Raw genomic sequence first — 21,771 nt, 5'->3', positions numbered from 1 at the left:
GTACTATTCACAATAGCAAAGACTTGGAATCAACCCAAATGTCCATCTGTGACAGACTGGATTAAGAAAATGTGGCACATATACACCATGGAATACTATGCAGCCATAAAAAAGGATGAGTTCGTGTCCTTTGTAGGGACATGGATGCAGCTGGAAACCATCATTCTCAGCAAACTATCGCAAGAACAGAAAATCAAATACCGGATGTTCTCATTCATAGGTGGGAATTGAACAATGCGATCACTTGGACACAGGAAGGGGAACATCACACACCAGGTCCTATTGTGGGGAGGAGGGAGGGGGGAGGGATAGCATTAGGAGATATACCTAATGTAAATGACGAGATAATGGGTGCAGCACACCAATGTGGCACATGTATGCATATATAACAAACCTGCACATTGTGCACATGTACCCTAGAACTTCAAGTATAATAAAACAAACAAAAATAAGTAACTACATGGGACATTTGACTCCTGTCCCTAGGCAGAGGCTGTTGAAACATCTACCAACCAATATCCATATCCAAACATCCAATATGTAAACAACCAATATCCAATATGCCAGGAACACCTGGAGGATCCATTCGTGTGGGTCAAGGGTTCACTGACGGTGCTGCCAGAAGTAAGAATAAAGACGGGGTACACCCATCATTTCTCACGCCAGAAGCCCATGACTATCCAGACACACCTGTGTTCACAGATGAACCCCAGCAGAGGAAGAGGTGAATGTCATGTTTGCTAAAACAAATGAGTAAGCCTCAGTCCTTTGAAAACCAGACACTCCCTCTTCCAATGGGCATTCAGTAGAAGCAAAATGCTACTGATGCCTGGCAGATCCCTTCCAAAATTTGGTTTAAATCAAAAGAGCAATTATTACCAGAAAATAACACAAATCACAATCTGAGCATGTGCCTCCTGTGAAATGGAGATAATCAGAATTCAACATGGTGCACATAATGTACTCTAATGGGTCTCAAAGCCCAGGTATTAGTGAGCACAGCAGGAAGCAGGAATTCTGGATAATTCAAGAGGCCCCAATCACTTGAATTTAATATAACTGCAAAATTCAAAAAATAAAAAAAAGCATTTCAGTCTCATTAGACTTGCAGCCTCCCTCACTTAAAGGGGAATTTTCAAAATTTGAAAATCGCATCAGATGTTACAATTGAGGTTCTTAGACTCGTTATTTTTTAAAGGGTGGCCTTTTACTGTATAGCAGGAACCTGTCTGTGTGGTTTGGGACAAATGACAATGAAGAGATGGGTATGTTCCTAGGATCATATTTGGGCTATAAAACTTCTATCAGTGCCCTTATCACACTTTTTGTACTGCTGTAGTTAGCATCTCCTATCATTATTAGCTGTGATAAAAGAAAACACTTCATGAAATATGACATAGCAATAGAATAAGCAGCATTGTTCTCAACTCAAATATAGGAGGGGGAAAACCTAACTTGTTCCTCATCTGGGAAATAAGAAATACTGGGTTATCTTTAATAAAAGATAAAGGGACCTGACTTTTCAGACAGCTCTTACACAACTATCTATGGCCCCTTCTGGGTAACAGATATAATCGTACATTTCTCTGTCATTTTCTGAGTGGTTACCCTGATGAACAGGCATATCCTTAGATGATATCTTCTGCTCTAGGCCTTATTAGCTTTATCCAGTGCTTTTTACTTTTCTTTTCTTCTATTCTTCTTTTCTTCTTCCTTTTTTAGGAAAGTTGCTTATGTCCTGTTTCCTTGCCAAACAAAGTCCAAGTTGGCTTACAAAAGGAACACGTATTTGCAGAAAGGAAAGTGTGGCTCTAAAGAGAAGAAGAAAGCAAAGAGGCCAGCCAGCTACTGGAAGAACCAGACAATGCTACAGGACAATTGTGCATCATCCATTTGGTCTGTGTAGTGGTCTTCATTTTTGTTTTTCTAGTGGATAGTGTAGAAATATCAAGCTCTGCTGTAATAGATGTTCCTACATGTAATTAAACACATATTCAAATGTCCATTGAACCCTGGCCTCATTATGTTTGTTCAAGTTCTACAAGATAAAAGACAGAAATCCTAATTAGATTTCCAGCTGCCTTTAGTATTTTCCTTGATAGCTAACAACTCTAATAAACAATACATGTTTTAAAAGCCAATCAGATAAAAATGAGAGAGGTCACAAAACTCTGGGACTGGCATTTATAGCTGCATGTGCTGTCCCACAAAAACCAAAACTGGAATCAGGACAGACAGATCACCTGCTGGTCTCTAACAAACGTACTGTGTTGGCATGATGCCGACACACCAGGTATGAATCCCAGCTCTGCTCCTCAGCTCAGCTGGGAGTCTCAGGGGCTTCATGTGTGAAGGGAAGGTGACATCCCTTGCCTGGGGCAGAAAGTGTTCATGCTTGTACATCAAACCTATCTGGGTTTGAATACTGGTTCTCTCTCCTATTAGCTTCATGATCTGAGACTTACATTTTTAAATGTACAGTCTATTTCTTCAAATTTTCTTTCTTTTCTCTTGGAGTTCAGAGTAACATATATCAAGTTCTCAACATGATGTTCAGCACAGAGTTGATGCTCAGTAAGTGTGAGCTTTCTTGCCCCCTTCCTACTTACAAGAACTAAATGAGAGGAAAACATCCAGCATGGTACCTGGGGGCACCCAACTGATTAATGCTCACGTGTGATAGTTCTTTTTTGCTGGAACTGCAATCTAGTGATAGAGGTAGGAAGTGAAGGCAGCCAGAAACTCAAACCTGAAAAAGTCTTTATCAGCAGGAAAGATGGTCTGAAATAATGGCAGACATCCTGGGGGAAATACCCCCTGCTTTGGCAATGAAAACTTCCATGTATGGACCTCATGAAGACCTTTCAGTACATTCTAGGTTTGGAGATTTTGTTGGGTAGAGCAATTGGATAATTATACAAGTCAATGGAAACGATAGTCACTTGTTCCATTACAGAATGCAGTATTTAAATGCAAATGCAAATGCAAAACCAAAAACAAATAGGGTGCGGAGTAAAAGGAAAGAGTGTGGCTAACTTCCAGCTTAAAAAAGGCTAGTCCCAACAGGCTGGAGGTGATGGGATTGCACTCAATGGCACTGATTACTTTGAATGGCAGACGTCATAGACGACCACGTGCAGACTTTTCACTTTCCGAACACTAGAGCATTCCCAAGGGGCAACCGAAAGAGGTTCCTGGTGTTATTAAATGTGTAAGATACACCAGGCACAGTGACTCACGCCTGTAATCCCAGCACTTTGGGAGGCCATGGCAGGTGGATTACTTGAGGTCAGGAGTTCAAGACCAGACTGGCCAACATGGTGAAACCCCATTTCTACTAAAATACAAAAATTAGCCAGGCGTGGTGGTGTGCCCCTGTAATCCCAGCTACTCAGGAGGCTGAGACAGGAGAATTGCTTGAACCCGGGGGGCAGAGGTTGTGGTGAGCTGAGATTGCACCACTGCACTCCAGCCTGGACGATAGAAGGAGATTCCATCTCAAAACAAAATAAAATAAAAATAAATGTACAAGACACCATAATTTTGGTGGACCTGCTGTAGACTGAATGTCTGTATCGGCCCCAAATTCATATGGGAAGTGATTAGGTAGTGAGGGCACAACCCTCATGAACGGAATTAGTGCTTTTATAAAAGAGGCTCCGGAGAGCTTGCTCTCCCCTTCTGCTGTGTGAGGCCACAGCGAGACAGCCATCCATGAATCAGAACGCAGACCCTCAGCAGACACAAAGGCCACCAGCACCTTAACCTTCGACTTCCCAGCTTCCAAAACTGTGAGAAATAAATGCTTCTGTTGTTTGAGCCACTCAGTCTATTACATTCTATTATAGCACCCTGAATGAACATAGATAGGATACCAACAGAATATAGGCAAAAATAAATTCCTTCCTTCTAAAGAAAAGCTACTAATACACTGAAATGAATACACAAAGAAAACTACAGTTCTTGCTCATCTCACATGAAATAAGTAGAACTACACATCAGATTCCCTGTGTACACAACTAGGAAGCTCTGCCTGCAGTAGCCAGGGTGTGGGATGAGAGCAGGTACCCAAAGATATGAGGACTTTGTTAGTTTCTTAAGTATTGTTTATCATATAAAATGCACGTTTGCAAGATGAATGCTTGGGTAATATCTATTATCTTGAAATTAGGTCAAACCAATCAATCTTGTTAGATTTATACTTAATGGCTCCAAACTATGACTTCTTGCATATTATCATCAGTGTTAAATATATCTCAGAAACCTAGAATGTTTTTATATAGTGGTTTACTAGCACTGGAACAATAATAAAGTAGTCATTTTTATTTATTTCCTATGGACATGAAAGTTTGCTCAGTGGACAACAAAATATATATTTTACAGGTTTGTAAGGGTCTTAATGGTCATTTGCAAGGAATATTTTAAATGCTTCTACCCCTTCCCTCTACTGAAGCAAGATTGTTGTTTGAAACAATTTGAAGAGCATACAGAAAAGATCTGTTTTTATTTACCTGTAATATAAAAGTTGAAATACATAGGAAATTGCTCTAACAAAATGGTGTACCCAGAATGCAACAAGTAAATGTAACACCAAATCCAGACGGGCCGCGGTGGTCCGCCCTGTAAATCCCAGCGTTGGGAGGCCGAGGCAGGCGGATCACCAGGTACAGGAGATCAGGGGACCATCCTGGCCAAACATTGGTGAAAACCCTGTCTCTACTAAAATACAAAAAAAGCGGCGCGGTGGGCTCAAGCCTGGTATCCCAGATTTGGGAGCCGAGACGGGCGGATCACGAGGTCAGAAGATCGAGACCACCTGGCTAACACGGTGAAACCCCGTCTCTACTAAAAAATACAAAACACCAGCCGGGCGAGGTGGCGGGCGCCTGTAGTCCCAGCTACTCGGGAGGCTGAAGGTAGGGAATGGCGTGACCCAGGAGGTGGAGCTTTGCAGTGAGCTGAGATCCGGCCACTGCATCCAGCCTGGTGCAACATGAGCAAGACTCCCGTCTCAAAAACAAAACAAACAAACAAAAAAAACAAACAAACAAACAAACAAAAATTAGCCAGGCATGGTGGCGGGGGCCTGTAGTCCCATCTACTAGGGAGGCTGAGGCAGGAGAATGGTGTGAATCCGGGAGGCAGAGCTTGTAGTGAGCCGTGATCACGCCACTGCACTCCAGCCTGGGTGACAGAGTGAGACTCTGTCTCAAACAAAATAATAATATATATATATGTGTATGTGTGTATATATATATGTATATATATATGTGTGTGTGTGTATATATATATATATATCACCAAATCCAAGGAAATACGTTACTTTATTCCAAAAGACATTATGCAATGTGCCTCTGGGTCAGTTGGGTCCATGGCTCTCTTAGGGTTCCCAGCCATTTATGGAAAAGCAGAATCCAGGTCTGAAATAGTTGTTCAAAAAGGTGCAGGAGTCTGGTGCCGTGGCTCATACCTGTAATCCCAGCACCTTGAGAGGCCAAGGCAGGGAGATCACTTGAGACCAGAGTTTGAGGCCAGCCTAGGCAACACAGTGAGACCCTGCCTCTCAAAAAAAAAAAAAAAAAAAAAAAAAAAAAATTAAAACCAACTAACTAAATAAATAAATATCAGCTGAGTGTGGTGACACATGCCTGTGGTCCCAGCTATTCAGGAAGGTTAGGTGGGAGGATCACCTGGGCCTGGGAGGTCAAGGTTGCAGTGGGCTGTGATTGTGCCACTGCGCTCCAGCCTAGAGAACAGAGAAGACTCCAATTGAAAAAAAAAGGAGCAGGCACACAGGGTAGAGGTTGTGCCTACTGTGCTTTTATTTCAAGGTTTTTGTGACTTCAGATATTCACAAGTTTCTCTCCTGTTAATTTTCTGGTTGTAAATTGATGAGATGTCTGCCTGGCTACTTCATGATATTGATGTGATAATCAAATAAAATAATCTAATGAAGTCCGGGGGCCATGGCTCACGCCTGTAATTCCAGCGCTTTGGGAGGCCGAGGAGGGCGGATTACCTGAGGTCAGGAGTTTGAGACCAACTTGGCCAGCACGGTGAAGCCCTGTCTCTAAGAAAAATACAAAAATTAGCTGGGCATGGTGGCTAATCCTGGCTACTCAGGAGGCTGAGGCAGGAGAATCACTTGAACTCGGGAGGCTGAGGTTGCAGTGAGCCGAGATTGCGCCATTGCACTCCAGCCTGGGTGACAGAGCGAGACTCACTCTCAAAAAAAAAAAAAAAAAAAAAAAAAATCTAATTGAATGATTTGGAAAAGCATAAAACACTGTGTAAGTCCAAAACATTATGAAAGATGACAGAGACATTCTTTACTTTCTCAGTTCTGATGCGCCCTCATGTCCCCAGGGTTGTAATTTCATTGGCAGTTTAACTAAATTCGTGGAATACAAAGGCCATTTGTAATGGAGTTTTATTAAATTAATTAACAGGATTTAGAGCACTTTCTTCTTCAGAAGACTTGTGGCAGGCTTGGGAGGCAGATGACAGACTCTCTATAATGGTGTGCCCAATGGATTGATTTAATTCACTCAGTGATAATTAAGTTACTTGATCCAGTTGTTTGATGGTGTATAAGCAAAACATCTGGTTGATTTGCCTGAATCTTGATTTTCACTGGTATTTTTACAACAGATATTGCTTCTAGAGGAAGAAACTTTGCAGCTATTTGTCATTAAGTTTTTATCCTAGATAAATTATATTTATCCTTAATCTTATTCTTCTGTCTGCCTTTTAAACCATTTTGTTTACACTGGGTTTAGTTTAGATAAAGAACAATTCATTTAAAATTTATTTCTCTTCACTTTCTCACATCCATTTGAGAGAAGCACAAACTGAATCATCAGTTACCATAAATCTGATGCCACTTCAGTGAGTTCCCATTAGTCAAAAAAATCAAGTGATTATTTAGAATTGATTGACCTCGGCACTTCATTTGATGGCTGGAAAGGGTATGTGTCCTCTGCCGTTATGTTGCTTAGATTTAACTGAAGTGATGAGACCAACATATGTAAAATAAAAAACAAAAGATAATTAAATTAAGCAATAGATGAAGTAGTATCAAATGCAAATATTCTTTCAGCTCATGGCAAAGAAAAGCCACTGGGAGTTGATTTATGGGAGAAAGGCTTCATGGAATAGGCTGTATGTGAAGACTAGTGTAATAATTGTATGCATTTTTTAAAAATTCGATTCAGTTAAATGTGTTTGCACATATTCAGAGTTTTAAAAATTTGGCCTATATAAAAATAAAATTAAGATTCTGGCCCACTTGCATGTTGATTCATTTAAGTATCACAAAACATGGTATTAAAAGCACTTTTCAGAGGAAGAAAAAAAAACAGAGAAATTAACTTGCCCAATGCCTGTAACTAGTAAGTGCTTGAATCAGGATTGAAGCTCAAGCATGTCTGCAAAGCTCATGACCATCTTCAATGCCAGGATTCCTCTCAAGGAATGCTGAAAGCTCAGGAAGCATGGGATGATGGAGAGAAGAAAAAAAGATGGAGCAAATAGCTGCCACTCAAACAACACAGAAATGCGGCCGGGTGCAGTGGTTCACACCTGTAATCCCAGCATTTTGGGAGGCCGAGGAGGGCGGATCACGAGGTCAAGAGATGGAGATCATCCTGGCCAAAAAGGTGAAACCCCGTCTCTACTAAAAATACAAAAATTAGCTGGGAGTGGTGGTGTGCACCTGCAGTCCCAGCTACTCAGGAGGCTGAGGCAGAAGAATAGCTTGAACCTGGGAGATGTAAGTTGCAGTGAACCAAGATCATGCCACCACACTCCAGCCAGGGCAACAGAGCAAGACTTCGTCTAATAAGAAAGAAAAAAAAAAAAAGAACACAGAAATGCATAACGTTCCTTGATACCCACTCATTGAAATGAGCAAGACTCATTTCAAATCTTAGCCACTCAATAGACTGAGAGTCTTAAAGTACTATTCACCCTGGTCAGCATCACTCCATGAGCTTGGTAAGGATGACTCTTCCAGTGAGCGGCAGCAAGGGGCACAAATGAGCAAGCTGATGTCAAGGAATTATTGATATCTGTCAATAATTATGTGAAGGATCCAGACTTTCTTGAAGCTTTGTATTTTGATAAATTTGCTCAACATATTACCCATAATTAATATGACATGATATTAGACATAAGGCATGTTTACTAAGAAAACAATAAATCTGTTCTGGAAGAACAGATAAGCAGGCAAATAATTAGTTCAATTATTACAAAAGTACAAAATACCTACAATTGCCAATCAACATTTTCTGCACTATTATGTAAGAGATGTGGTAATAACTTCTTTACATTGTATGTAATGTAATACTTATCAAATCCTCAGGAAAGCACTAAGTAGTAGACATTATTATTATATGCATTTTATAAATGTAGAAAATACTTAAATAACAAAAAAGAAAAAAAATTTCTTCAACTAGGAAAAGCCTGAATCAACAGACTTAAATCAGTCACCAGATTTGTAAATATATCACAAAATAAACAATGAAATGGCAATGGTCCATTTATATTTTGAATTTCAAGGAAAGAAAAGGCATTACAGGTATCTAGGCAGGATAAAAAAATCAGTTTTAAAAAACCGCATGTGGGCCGGGAGTGGTGGCTCACACCTGTAATCCCAGCACTTTGGGAGGCCGAGGTGGGCGGATCACAAGGTCAGAAGTTCAAGACCAGTCAGGTCAATATGGTGAGACCCCGTCTCTGCTAAAAATACAAAAAATACAAAAAAAAAAAAAAAAATTAGCCAGGTGTGGTAGTGGGCACCTGTAGTCCCAGCTACTCGGGAGGCTGAGGCAGGAGAATCGCTTGGACCCGGGAGGCAGAGGTGGCAGTGAGCCGAGATCATGCCACTGCACTCCAGCCTGGGTGACAGAGTGAGACTCTGTCACAAACAAACAAACAAACCCAGTATGTGTATACATAGTCATCCTCCCTTCTCTGCAGTTTCACTTTTTGCAGTTTCACCTTCTGTCAACCTTGGTCTGAAAAGATGACAGGATCTTGAGAGAGAGAGCAAGAGGCCACATTCACGTAACTTGTGTTCTAGTATATTGTTATAACTATTTTATTAGTATTGTTAATCTCTTACTGTGCCTTATTTATAAATTAAACTTTATTAAAGATATGTATGTATAGCCAAAAATAGCCTATAGAGGGTTCTGTACTATCTGCAGTTTCAGGTATCCACTGGGATTCTTGGAATATATTTTCCTTAAATAAGGGGAGGCTACTATGTGTGTATGTGTATATACTTATATGTATATATGTAAATCTATATATGTGTGTGTATGTAGTGACATAAGAATAATATTAATATCTTCATATTTTACCAGAATATTAAAAGCATGGATGCAATAACTCAATAACTACAGGATTTTAAAGAGGAAATTCTATCTCATCTACTTTATATCTAGGTAAGATATCAACATATGCGCAGGCAACAAAACATACTGCCAAATAATTAAAGGGTTTGAATGACTACATATAATCCTAATAAACTGCTGGGAAAAGTACTGTAGTTTTCCAGTAAGTTAGTTAAGATTTCTTCTAAAAAAGATAGTGTAGCAAAGAAACGACATATTAAATTAACATATATAAATCAATCATTTTCATCTATGTAAACAATAGAAAGTTAGTATATACATAGGAAGAAAAGACCACATATAATAATAACACATTGGCCGGGCGTGGTGGCTCAAGCCTGTAATCCCAGCACTTTGGGAGGCTGAGACGGGCGGATCACGAGGTCGGGAGATCGAGACCATCCTGGCTAACACAGTGAAACCCTGTCTCTACTAAAAAATACAAAAAACTAGCTGGACGAGGTGGCGGGCGCCTGTAGTCCCAGCTACTCGGGAGGCTGAGGCAGGAGAATGGCGTGAACCTGGGAGGCGGAGTTTGCAGTGAGCTGAGATCCGGCCACTGCACTCCAGCCTGGGCGACAGAGCGAGACTCCGTCTCAAATAATAATAATAATAATAATAATAATAATAATAATAATAACAACACATAATAAAATAACCCAAATAAGCTTAGTAAGAAATGTACAAAGTCTATATTTTAAAAACTTTGAAGTACTCCTGAAAGACCACATAGCAAAATTGAAGACAGGAAAAGATAAGAGTATATTCTTGACTAGAAGACTCAACTCTGTAACTGAGCTTGGGATTACAATAAAGAGTAGGTTTGAGAAGTGGACAAACCGGGGTTCCATTTTGGTTTGTTGAGTTTAACCTTTCGGGGGAGAGGCCTTAGGCATTGGAGAAGTGAGTGTGGAGCACTGCAGAGAGGTCAGCATGAAAGCTGTGAATTGGAGCGTTCTCAACATATGTCACTTAGCAACAGCGTGTAGATGCAGAAAGGAGAAGAACCTAGAAGAGAAACCTGAACCTTCCAACATTTACTGAGAGTGAAAAGTCACCACAGAAGACTGAGACCAAACCAAATGGCCAGTGAAAAAGAAGGAAGGGTGTGAATGTGATATTCTGGAAGCAAAGGACAATCAATTTGTCCAAGAGGGAATATTCATTCTGTATTCCCAGTGCCTGGCCCATGGTAAGAACTCAGTAAATATTTGCTAGATGAATGAAAGTATGAAAGAAGAAATGGAATTTTCCTAGAAAGACATATTTTGTAAAATTGTACTCACAAAGTAGAAGAAAAACATTTCAGACCAATTGTGTATATGTGTATTACACATACATGTAAGCTAAGAAAAATCCTAAATTTTAACAAAAGGTTCAAATCCATCTGTATTTTAAAATAATAACAAAGTATGACTACAAGTCTAATGGTACCGAAACCTCTGGTAAAATATTCAGCCCAATGTGCCCTGGATTGCTGTAACAGAAATGAGTTATTAAGTGCTCATTGATAAAATACTGAACACTATGTGTGCAAATAATATAGACTCATTGGTCTTACGTATGGTCCTGAAGATCATTCAACCTTCTCTTCCTGTCTCCAAATGGGCATCAGAACCTGCTCCCATACCCAGAATTAGTCTCTTCTTCTATCTTGCCACAAAACCCTCTTTCAGCAAATTACTGACTTCTAGAACATCAAACGATCCCCGGAGATCTTCAAATGACCACTTGGCTACCAGACTACACGCAAGACAGAAACTAGGCATGGGTTTCTTTCTTGTTTTTAAAAATCTTCAGGGAGTTTTTGATAGAGTTAAAACTAGACTTAGCATTATAACTACTTAGTCTCCCTTCATGACCAGTTTCAAAAGATATGATTGGTTTTATATAGGCAGCCATCAAAGTAACTTTCATAATATCAGCTACATTATTAACCACATCAAATTGCAATCAGAATAGCCACCAGATTGATTCATTTTCCATGTGCACAATCTGTTACATATTCAGAACAATCATTAATGTTTCTTAACTCTTCTTGAAACCAGTACAGAGCCTTGGATTTTGTCTAGGGTGAATTACTTCATTCAAAAAAAAAAACCAACAAATCAGAAACTAATTTTTCAGCGTGTCATAAATATGACTAAAGAACATGTATGTTCCTTCCTGGATACATTTGACTTTATCTCTTCATAACACCTTCTAATGAATCTTAAAAACTTCCTCAAAGTGTTGAGCAAGCAAATAAAATCAGTTTTCCATACACATTATACCTAAAATGAGATCCTACATGTAAATTATAAACAATGATTGTTTCTTATTAGCTTATGATATCTGTGAAGATGTTTTCTGTTTCTTAGATTTTTACTGAACTACACCTTCAGGTTTGTTTGCTTGTTTTGAGACGGAGTCGCGCTCTGTCGCCCAGGCTGGAATGCAGTGGTACGATCTTGGCTCACTGCAACCTCCGCCTCCTGGCTTCAGGTGATTCTTCTGTCTCAGCCTCCCGAGTAACTGGGATTACAGGCACGTGCCACCACACCCAGCTAATTTTTGTATTTTTAGTAGAGATGGGGTTTCACCATATTGGCCAGGCTGGTCTTGAACTCTTGAGTTCGTAATCCACCCACCTCAGCCTCCCAAACTGCTGGGATTATAGGTGTGAGCCACTGCACCCGACCCAGTCTTTACCTTACAGAAATAATAACTTTTTAAAATCTACTTCACCTCTGACCCTTAATAGTCTGTGGCAATCAGTAGTTTCCTGATTAGCCATAACTGTGTCAATCCATTTTTTAGCACTGGGATTATCTGTCTGGTCCTACAGTTCTAAAAAGCAGGCATGCCACTGAGGTGAGCTGAAACGTGAACTTGGTAAGACTGTAGCTTCCTTTCCTATTAATTATCTCCCCTTTTCACCTGGTGATAATATGATGCTGGCAATAGCTGCTTTATCTTTACTTAATTGTTTTAATACCATTTGACCCACAACAATGAGTATTTTAAAAGCTCATGCAGCAAATGAGCTGGGGGTTTACACAGGCCTTTATGGACAGAATTTGAGCTGCATCTTTTGATGGCATTGCTTTATAAAGCTAGTTTAAAATGAGAAAAAATTAAAACCTTGCATCTTCATGTACTGTTAATTCTAAACCATTTTAAGGCGATAATCACCAGAGGTAGGAACCAGAGCCATGCAAAGTTCTTCTCTATAGACGGAAGGCTGTGTTACATAGGTTGGCATATCACTGACCTTTTCTGTAGTCACTGTAATGCCAGCTTTTCATAGCTATTGTTTTCTGTTTTCTCAGAATCTTCTCTGAACAATACGCATCTTATTTTCCTTCAGTGATGTGAAATGTTTGCCACATGTGAAAGGTTTTACATATTTTTAAAAAGCCATTAAATGTAGCCAGGCATGGTGGCTCACACCTGTATTCCCAACACTTTGGGAGGCCGAGGCGGGTGGATCACCTGAGGTCAGGAGTTCGATCTCGAGACCAGCCTGGCCAACATGGTAAAATCCTGACTCTACTAAAAATACAAAAAAAAATTAGCCGGATGTGGTGGCACGCGCCCATAATACCAGCTACTTGGGAGGCTGAGGCAGGAGAATCGCTTGAACCCAGGAGGCAGAGGTTGCAGTTAGCTGAGATCACACCATTGCACTCCAGCCTGGGCAACAAGAGTGAAACTCCACCTCAAAAAAAAAAAAAAAAAAAGGTCATTAAATGCTTTGCATATGCAGGAACTTATTCCAGGCAATGCAAAGTGTGAACTCATAGAAATTGTTCCCTTACTTTGGAAATTAAGTTTTCTGCTACAGAATAGACATAATGTCCAACACGGTGAACAGGTTCATGACTTAAATAGACCGTTTCTCTCTCTCACACACACACACACACACACATCATGTAGGCATGATAAAAAAATCAGAACTACAAATAAAATACTGATTTCAAACCGCATTTAAAGATGTAGTTAAGGCAAAATTATAAGTTAATGAGATGTATGTGTCTGATAGAGGGAAAGTTCATTAATTCATAATCATTTGCCATAAATTGTATGTACAATTATTTTATGGACATGTATACAGCTGATCCAGTCTAACGATCACCAATGACCTGAATCAAATAATATGGCAGAATTAAGGATGTGAAAAATTGTACAAATATGCTAACTTTTAGTTAAATATGTTTTGACTACCATAAAATTTACATAAATATTAAAAGCACAGTTCAAACTGAATTATAATTTTTCAGGAGGTTTGCTTGCATGCTATATTAAAATATCCCTGAGGAAACATAATTCTTAAAACCACCAAGAAAAAAGTTCTTGCAATAGGAAAATGATTTATTTACCTGGATCTTCTATAGTTAAGTTCTTTATCAACCACTGAACAATGTCTGAACCTAGAAAAAGAAAAACACAAACAGATGTGAACATTTTGTTTATACATATTAACTTCAAGAATTCTCTACCTTTGGTGCTCATATTAGAAGGAAATTTTTCTAATTGTTACAATGACAGGTTAAGGATCTACCCCAGATGGAATGTTGAAAACACAGAGTATGAATACTTAGTTGTCCTTCAACAAACCAAGGTGTAAACTAGCAAATTATTAAATATGAAATATTTAAATGTAAATAAAATTTGCTATACTAGCAGAAAGTGATTTGCTTACTAAATAAGTGTTTCTTAAGCATCTACTATATTTCAGGTACAAGTCTTAGCACAGCATAACCAATACTTTATAAGACGGTTCCTGTGTCATTTCTGGTTATACCCACCTCATCCTTGTATCTCCTCTCAAGCTAAACCAAATTTGTTTCTGGTTTTCGAACCCTCCTATGTATTTCAAACCTCTGTGTCTCCACAGCAGTATTCTCCCTGACTGAAATATCTTCCCACTGTTTTTAAGACACTCAAGGTTCACTGACATGACACAACTTGCCTTGTCCCTTCCCCTTGTCCACTGAGTTTACAGAACTGTCCATGAATCCTCATTGGAACCCACGTAGACTTTTCCTGCCGTGTTGATCACACCATTGGCCCAGCTGTTTATCTGATGAATGTCCCAAAGTAAGAACCTTGAAGCAGGGTGTCATATTCATCTTTGATTATTTGGAGCATAGTAAGTGCTTAATGTGTGATGAATACAAAGTATGAATGAATATGTTTCTACTGCACACAGAAGAGACAAGAGAGGGTCTGCAGAGAACGTAGTGTTTGAGCTAGATTTTGAAGGATATATTTTTATCTATGAATAAGAGAGCAACGTAGTTGCTGGAGGGGCCTATATAAAAATTAAAAGGTGGAAAAACAGTCAACAGAAATAACTTACTGCACACTTTCTATATGTAAGTACTGGGAATAATAGAAATTTGAAAGTAATAATGGAGTGCACAGTGTATTCAGCAGGTCTTGAATTTTAGGCTAAATAATTAAATTTTTTTCCCATAAGGAAAGCAGAGAAAGAGACATGCAATATTTTTGAGCAGAAGAATGACATTCTCAAAGTAAGTTTAAGGAATATGACTGGCAATATATATGAAATGCCTTGTAGTCAAAAAGAAGGCAAGGCAGTCGACATGTCTACTAGTTGCAATCCAAGAATGAAGGGAAAAGGTCTTAGTTCAGTGACAAATGAACTTCTTAGAAATTACAGACTTGTTTCAGGACTTTATGACTAATCAGATATAAAGGTTACAAGTCGGAGAGATTAAAAAAGAAGTCAAGGCTTCTAGCCCAAAAGCATGGATGAACAGAATGATGAAAATAAGAGCAGAAATGGGAGATTTAGCAAGTGATTTGCTTGAGACACTCATTTGTATTTAAAATTGGTTTTCTGCATAACTCTTTTCTACATAAAACAGGAAAAATATGTATGTGAATTGTTTGCATACATCGTAAACTGTGTTATGCCTGCATGAATTGAATGAAACTTTAGGGTGAACCAAGATTCCATTTCAGCCTCTCCTGGAGGCTGGCTAGAGTTGCTGTCTACCCACCTCAGAGATTTGGCAAATTAATTACATTAACATTGGCAAAATAATTCTGGCTGTTTGAATTATATCAGTTCAAAATCAATTTAAGAATAAATTTGATTACTAAACTTGACAATAAAGTCCCAAAAGTTATGAGAACATTCATACTCAATGCCAATTTCAGTATGCATGCATTTAAAAAATAACTCCAAGTACTGACTTGAACTTGCGTTCCTTTCACAGCGCCATTGATTCAAATCATTTGGGAAGACAGATTCATCCAGATCCTAAAGGAAGTTTTACTAAAACAGCTCAGAGTGCCGAAAGGAAAGGAGATCATTCTCCAGAAGGCAGTTGACCGCGTCTGGGTGTTGCGTTCTTCCTTATAGTCTAAGTTATCTTGAAGCACGATCTTCCCGTTGAAAAAGAAAAGGAGAACTCAGCTTTTCACATATATATGTAGTGATCCTTGACCAATGTCGATTCCCAGATACACACATCTTCTGCACAAGCCCCAGGCACTCTGCTCATTTTTCAGAGTTGAGCATCTATTTGTGGAACATATGTGAGCAGCCACTGGAAATTTTCCATTCTTTTGAAGACAGCCAAACATTCATTCCAGGACTATACATATTTTTTATTGTGAAAATGACTTTAAAATGCTCTTAGAGACTAAGTTTTAAAATATTCTGTTCTGTTATGCTTTCTTTCCTTTTCTTTTTTTTTTTCTGAGCAGAAAGAAATATAAAGAAGCCTAATTTAAAAGTATGTTTCATTCAGAGAATAGGAAACTTTTTTTCTTAGCCTACTTTTGAGTATTTCTGTCACAAGTGTATTCTCAGTTCAGCTCTGAAGGAGTCAATTTAATTGGACTTGACCAACTGTTAGTGTCACTTAGCAGATGCCGTAGTGGTTTTCTTATTGTGTGATCACCCCAACATATTTATGGTTTTAGGTTGAAACATTATGGATTTTTAAATTGTTAAATTCATACCCAGACTCACCAGGTTAACCTATGCTGCATCTGTAAGAGTAAAACCTCAACTCCTTGAAGAGATAGGTAGAGAGAGAAAGAAGGAAAAATTCCAGTATCTTATTGGAACCAGAAGACCGAAAGAGAAACGTGCTCCTATAGAGTCATCTTGAGAAGCATGACTCAAATTTAAAACGGAGCACTGCAGTCCAGAGAAGTGTAGTAGGAATGCCACCTTTACAGCAATTTCCCAGCTTTATATTAAATAAATAAATGGCTGGGTCTGCTAAAGTTTTTCACGTATAATGTATATGTAGAATATGCTAGCATCTATTTATCTTGATTTTGGAGCCCTCAAAATAAGCTGTGGAATTTTTTGAAATCACACTTTGACTGTAGCCTATGGAAAGTTTAGCCCTGACCATACTCTTATTTTGAATTCTTACAGGCAGACATCACTTTTAGAGATGTGGAGCTTTGTACTCCCTCTGCTCAGCAGAAGCAGTAGAGGTTTTTATTATTGTCTAATCCTAGCAGTATATTATTTAAAATGAAAACAAGCAAAAACAAACAAGTAGAATTCTTCCTCATCACACTGCTCATAGTTTTCCACCTGCTGTACTGTTTCTTCCTTCCATGATTTTGCTAATGCTATTCTATCTTCATCTCTTTTTCCTGTGGTGAATCCCAGCTGAGGCCATAAAGTTCCATTCAAACATTATCTACTCCAGGAGGCCTGTTCTGCCCACCCCACCCTATCTCACTAGGTAAAGTGTTTTTTATTTATGTTCTATTAACATCTTTATCATTCTTTTTACTTATCAATGGTTTTATCATCCTGTCTTTACTTTACTCTGTCTTTCTCTTTGCAATATAAGTCCACTGAAGGCCAGGAGCATGTATTATTTATCTTTGGATCCCAAACACCCAGACCAGTACCTGACATGTAGAAGATGACCAGTAAATGCCAACAAAAGATTAGATGAATACATAGCAAGACTCCCCTCCCCATATTCTATTTTGAGAGAGTTTAAAAAGAAAGATATCCCTCGTGCAAAGAATATTCTATTGGCGTGCAATTTAAACATCAATATTATTAAACATGATGTTAAATTGATCTTAAACTTCAACATCATTTTCTCACCCATGCCGTGGAACTGAATGGCAAACGAACGTCCTTACCTGTGCCCCCTGCAGAGTGCAAAGGCCTGGACCAGGCTCTGTCCTAAGCCTGTATTACTTCCATTAATGTTCACATTACCCCCCCCACACACACACTGATTAGAGCAGATCTGCAGCTACAAGTGTCACCTACAGCTATCCACAAACTGAATCTGAATTAGAGGTGCACAAAAATATTAAGCATTCATGAAAAAAAATTGCAAAATGTTTGTAAACATAAGATACGAGGACTTTGTAAGCAAGCAAAATAGAACACATTTGATTTGTGTCCTTTACAAAACTAGTCTTTTCATAACTTTCAGCTAAAGCCATTAGTGAAAACTTTAGCTCTTAATCACCACAGAAGGTGTGCAAATTATTCCTGAAACAAAGACACGGACCTTTGCAATGTTTCTCTTTCAGGGAAATGGATACGCTCTTTGTGCTGCCCAAATACCTTTGCTGAAGCCTCAGAACCACATAGACACAGTGCTGACAATACAAATATTTTTTTATTTAGTGAATATCATAAATAATCCATAATCCATGATTTTTGATGTTATAACTATTCTTCTTTTTTTTTTTCTTTTAAGACAGGGTCTCACTCAGGCTGCAAGGCAGTGCAACAATCAGTTCATCGCAGCCTCAACTTCCTGGGCTCAAGAAATTCCCCCTGCCCCAGCCTCCCAAGTAGCAGGGATTACAGGTGTGAGCCACCATGCCTGGTAATTTTTTATGATTATTATTATTTGATGGATGGGGTCTCGCTATGTTGCCCAGACTTGTCTTGAAATCCTGGCCTCACGTGATCCTCCTGCTTCAGCCTCCCAAAGCACTGAGATTACATGGTGTGAGCCACCATGCTCAGCCAACTATTCTTAGAATCTTTCACTAAATAGAAGACTTTCTATATACTAAAAATCATTTTTCCAACATTATTCTTGGTTCCTTGAAGTAGGCACAATAAATGTTTATTATTATCAAACAGCATGTAATAAACATCTACTGTGTTTCTGCAGAAGCTGGGCTGAGGATCTGCAGTTTTAGGAACAAGAAAGAAAGAATGTTGAGGGAAGCAAATTAACTGATCTGTCAGTCCCTTGGGAGAAGAAACGGCATCATACTCATCACGTTTTCACCATTCTCTTCAAAGTGTCTCAACACAGATCATCGTTAAATGTTTACTGAAGGCATGAGTCACTATTTATGGACATATACTCTATACAGAAAAGACTCAAAATGCTGAAACAGTCAGCTCTATGGTGATTCCATCTAGAATGTTATGACACCCCAGTGTGTCTCTCATTATCATAATTTTAAAAGTTCTGTAGGCAATTATAATTTTAACTTAATTTAATTTAAAGCACTGCAGAATTTCTTTAAATTAAACACAGTTTAATTTCTTTAATTGCAGAATTTCTGTAATTGAAAACTGCAGAATTTCTGCAGAATTTCAGTTTAATTTAAAACACTGCAGAATTTCTGCTTGAGAAATGAAGTGATTTGCTTAAAGCTTGCATATTACCCTTTTGTAAAGCTGAATTGATGTACTGAATTTCTCCTCAATCTTTCAAATAAGTAATTGGCAATATCTAAGAATAACATTTTGTTTATTTGAGTACTTGTATCCTGTCCAGAGTCTTAAATATGAGTGCACAGCCATTGTCACATCTGGGGGTTCAACACAGCAACCAGCAACCAAAGGAGCGGGAGAGATGACCTCCAGCCCAGCTACAGACTATGTTCTCTAGCTCCTTGATCTAAGAAATCTCAGCAGTGGTGAAAATCTGGATATCACCAATTAATGCCTAAGTCCTGGTTCTGTCTGCCTTTGGCCAAAAGCAGGTACTGAAAAAAGAGGAAAAGAGCCACTGGCTTCCAGGAGCTGGCTGGGCACTCACAGCTATGTCTTGGTGCTTCCCTGGTAAATATGAACAATTTCATGGAAGAACATTAACATCGGACAAGGCTGCTCTAGAACCCTCACAGGTCAAGATAAAAACAAGACCACTCTGTAAACAACAAAATTTAAGTTACACTAAGCATGGGAACATGATCTCAGCCATAAAATATCAAATTCCATCCCGGATAACATGAGCGACTGCTGCTTCTTTATCAATCCCATACTTAGTCTTGTCTAATCTGTCCTACTGTAGGAAAAAATGTATTAAGATACCCAATCAGGCCAGCCGCAGTGGCTCACGCCTGTAATCCCAGCACGCTGGGGGGCCGAGGCAGGCGGATCATGAGGTCAGGAGATGGAGACCATCCTGGCCAACATGGTGAAACCCCATCTCTACTTAAAAAAAAAAAAAAAAAAAAAAAAAAAAATTAGCTGGGCATGGTGGTGCGTGCCTATAATCCTAGCTACTCGGGAGGCTGAGGGAGGAGAATCAAACCAGGGAGCTTGAGGTTGCAGTGAACCGAGATGGCGCCACTGCACTCCAGCCTGGCGACAGAGCAAGACTCCGTCTCAGAAAAAAGGATACCAGATCACAGAATTGTCCCTGCTTCCTGACAGCATCTAATCTAGAGCAAAGGCCCACTTCCTCAGATCCTCTCCATGACTACCGATGTCCAAATCCTATACTAGATTCTTCCTAACACCCTATTACTGAGACACCCCATGGTTCCCAATGGTGTGCATTCTCCCTACCTTCAAGAAAGAATAATTGACTTGTTCAACTACAGGCATGTTCCTGGTGGTTTTTGGCTGGAGGGCATTGACATTTTTTAATTAAAAAATTGCTAATATCTATTAAGATGAATATAACAACAACAACAACAACAACAAAATTTAAGTTACTTCATCAGGGCACTTTTGGTTATAAAGAGCGATCTTTGACAAAGTATAAAAACAAACTTATCAAAGAAGGAATTTGCAAAAAGGTACCCAGAACTAAAGGGAAAGGATGTATTTGAGCCTCAAGGACTCATGGAGGCAGAGACTGTCATCCTTGTTCCTTTCTGGACATCTTCATTTCTCTCTAGGAGACAACATTTGCTATTTTCCATCCATGAAGTGGGTCATGAAGGCTCACAGCTCCTGGGTTAAAATCTCTGCCACTAAAGACAGCAAGTCATTTGCGGCTGAAATCTTGTAGTCCTAAGTCCTAATTCCTGATGGAGGATCTCAGCTGCAGGGAGGTGCCCATTCCTGTATCAGCCAACTGTGGCAAGAAAAGATGGATCACCATGCATAAAAATGGTCATGCTGGCGAGACATATAGATGGAGGCATTTTCCAGAAATAATGAGTGCTTTGCAGACATAACAATGGGTGTAAACTACAGCTTCCTTCCAGTTTGTAAAGCTTTTATGTTTCCATCAGAAAAACGCAGAAAAGAGAGGAAAAGTGGAATTCAAAAGCAAAATGTCAAATTTTGAATGAAATGAATGTGCTATTTCTGCCTTGCTATGAATATAAATGTGTTTTGTTCTATGAACTTATTATAGTCCTGTAAAGCAGAGTAGGAATACATTGTTTTTGTGTATGTGAATGAAACCACACTTTATGTGCACTAAAATAGCTATTCAAAGAAACTTCGTGATGTGTATATGATTGTGTATTTTATGAGTGTGTATCTTTTATGCAAATAATTCACTTTCTAAAATGAATAACATGTAATTGAGTATTGTTACTTCTGGATTTTTTTTTTTTCCACCTTAGTAAATTATTTTATTCCTATTACTTTCATTGCATTTTCAACAGTAATATAATCACTTGCTAAATATATATTGACTTTAGGTTTACTAGCTTCTTACCACAACATGTCAAGATTTTTTGTTGAAACCATATTTTTAACATTATAATATGTATTATGTAGCAGGTGCTCTATACCTGTCTGGTGAATGAATAAATAAAAGATAACTGATTTCTCTTTTAGAGTTCCTTTCTGCAGAAGACCAGTTATTTAACTATTTGGTGAATGAATAAATAAAAATAATTGATTTATCTTTTAATGAATAAATAAAAATAATTGATTTATCTTTTAGAATGCCTTTCTGCAGAAGGCCAGTTAAATGATTTTAACAGTAGTCCACCAGAAAAATGATGAGAACCCAATCTCATGGAAGTGGCCGTGACCTAGGATTTTATTACTGACTGTTTTGGGAAATTATAGAGAGCATGGAATTGAGAATAACTCTGAAATTCCTAGCTTGTCAGTTTGAGTGATTATATTAACTGGGATTTATTAAAGTAATACTGGATTAAGAGCAGTGTTTAGGGACCTGAAATGAGAAAATAACTG

General features: G+C 38.7%; 1 protein-coding gene across 5 annotated transcripts in view; it reads right to left on the bottom strand.

The window, feature by feature from the left end:
• The window catches only part of RGS7 (regulator of G protein signaling 7), a 583,411-nt gene that overhangs the window by 194,937 nt on the left and 366,703 nt on the right, over window positions 1-21,771 (bottom strand). For all 5 annotated transcript variants that reach the window (XM_017847811.1, XM_017847810.1, XM_017847812.1 and 2 more), the window contains exon 3: window positions 13,760-13,810. In XM_017847811.1, coding sequence (XP_017703300.1) covers window positions 13,760-13,810 — 51 coding nt within the window. The remainder of the gene's footprint in view (window positions 1-13,759; window positions 13,811-21,771) is intronic.

Source organism: Rhinopithecus bieti, unplaced genomic scaffold, assembly GCF_001698545.2.
Source record: "Rhinopithecus bieti isolate Rb0 unplaced genomic scaffold, ASM169854v2 scaffold_28016, whole genome shotgun sequence".
In the NCBI taxonomy this organism is placed as follows: Eukaryota; Metazoa; Chordata; class Mammalia; order Primates; family Cercopithecidae; genus Rhinopithecus; species Rhinopithecus bieti.
Note: the sequence above shows the minus strand (reverse complement) of the source record. Positions and strands in the feature narration are given on the sequence as shown.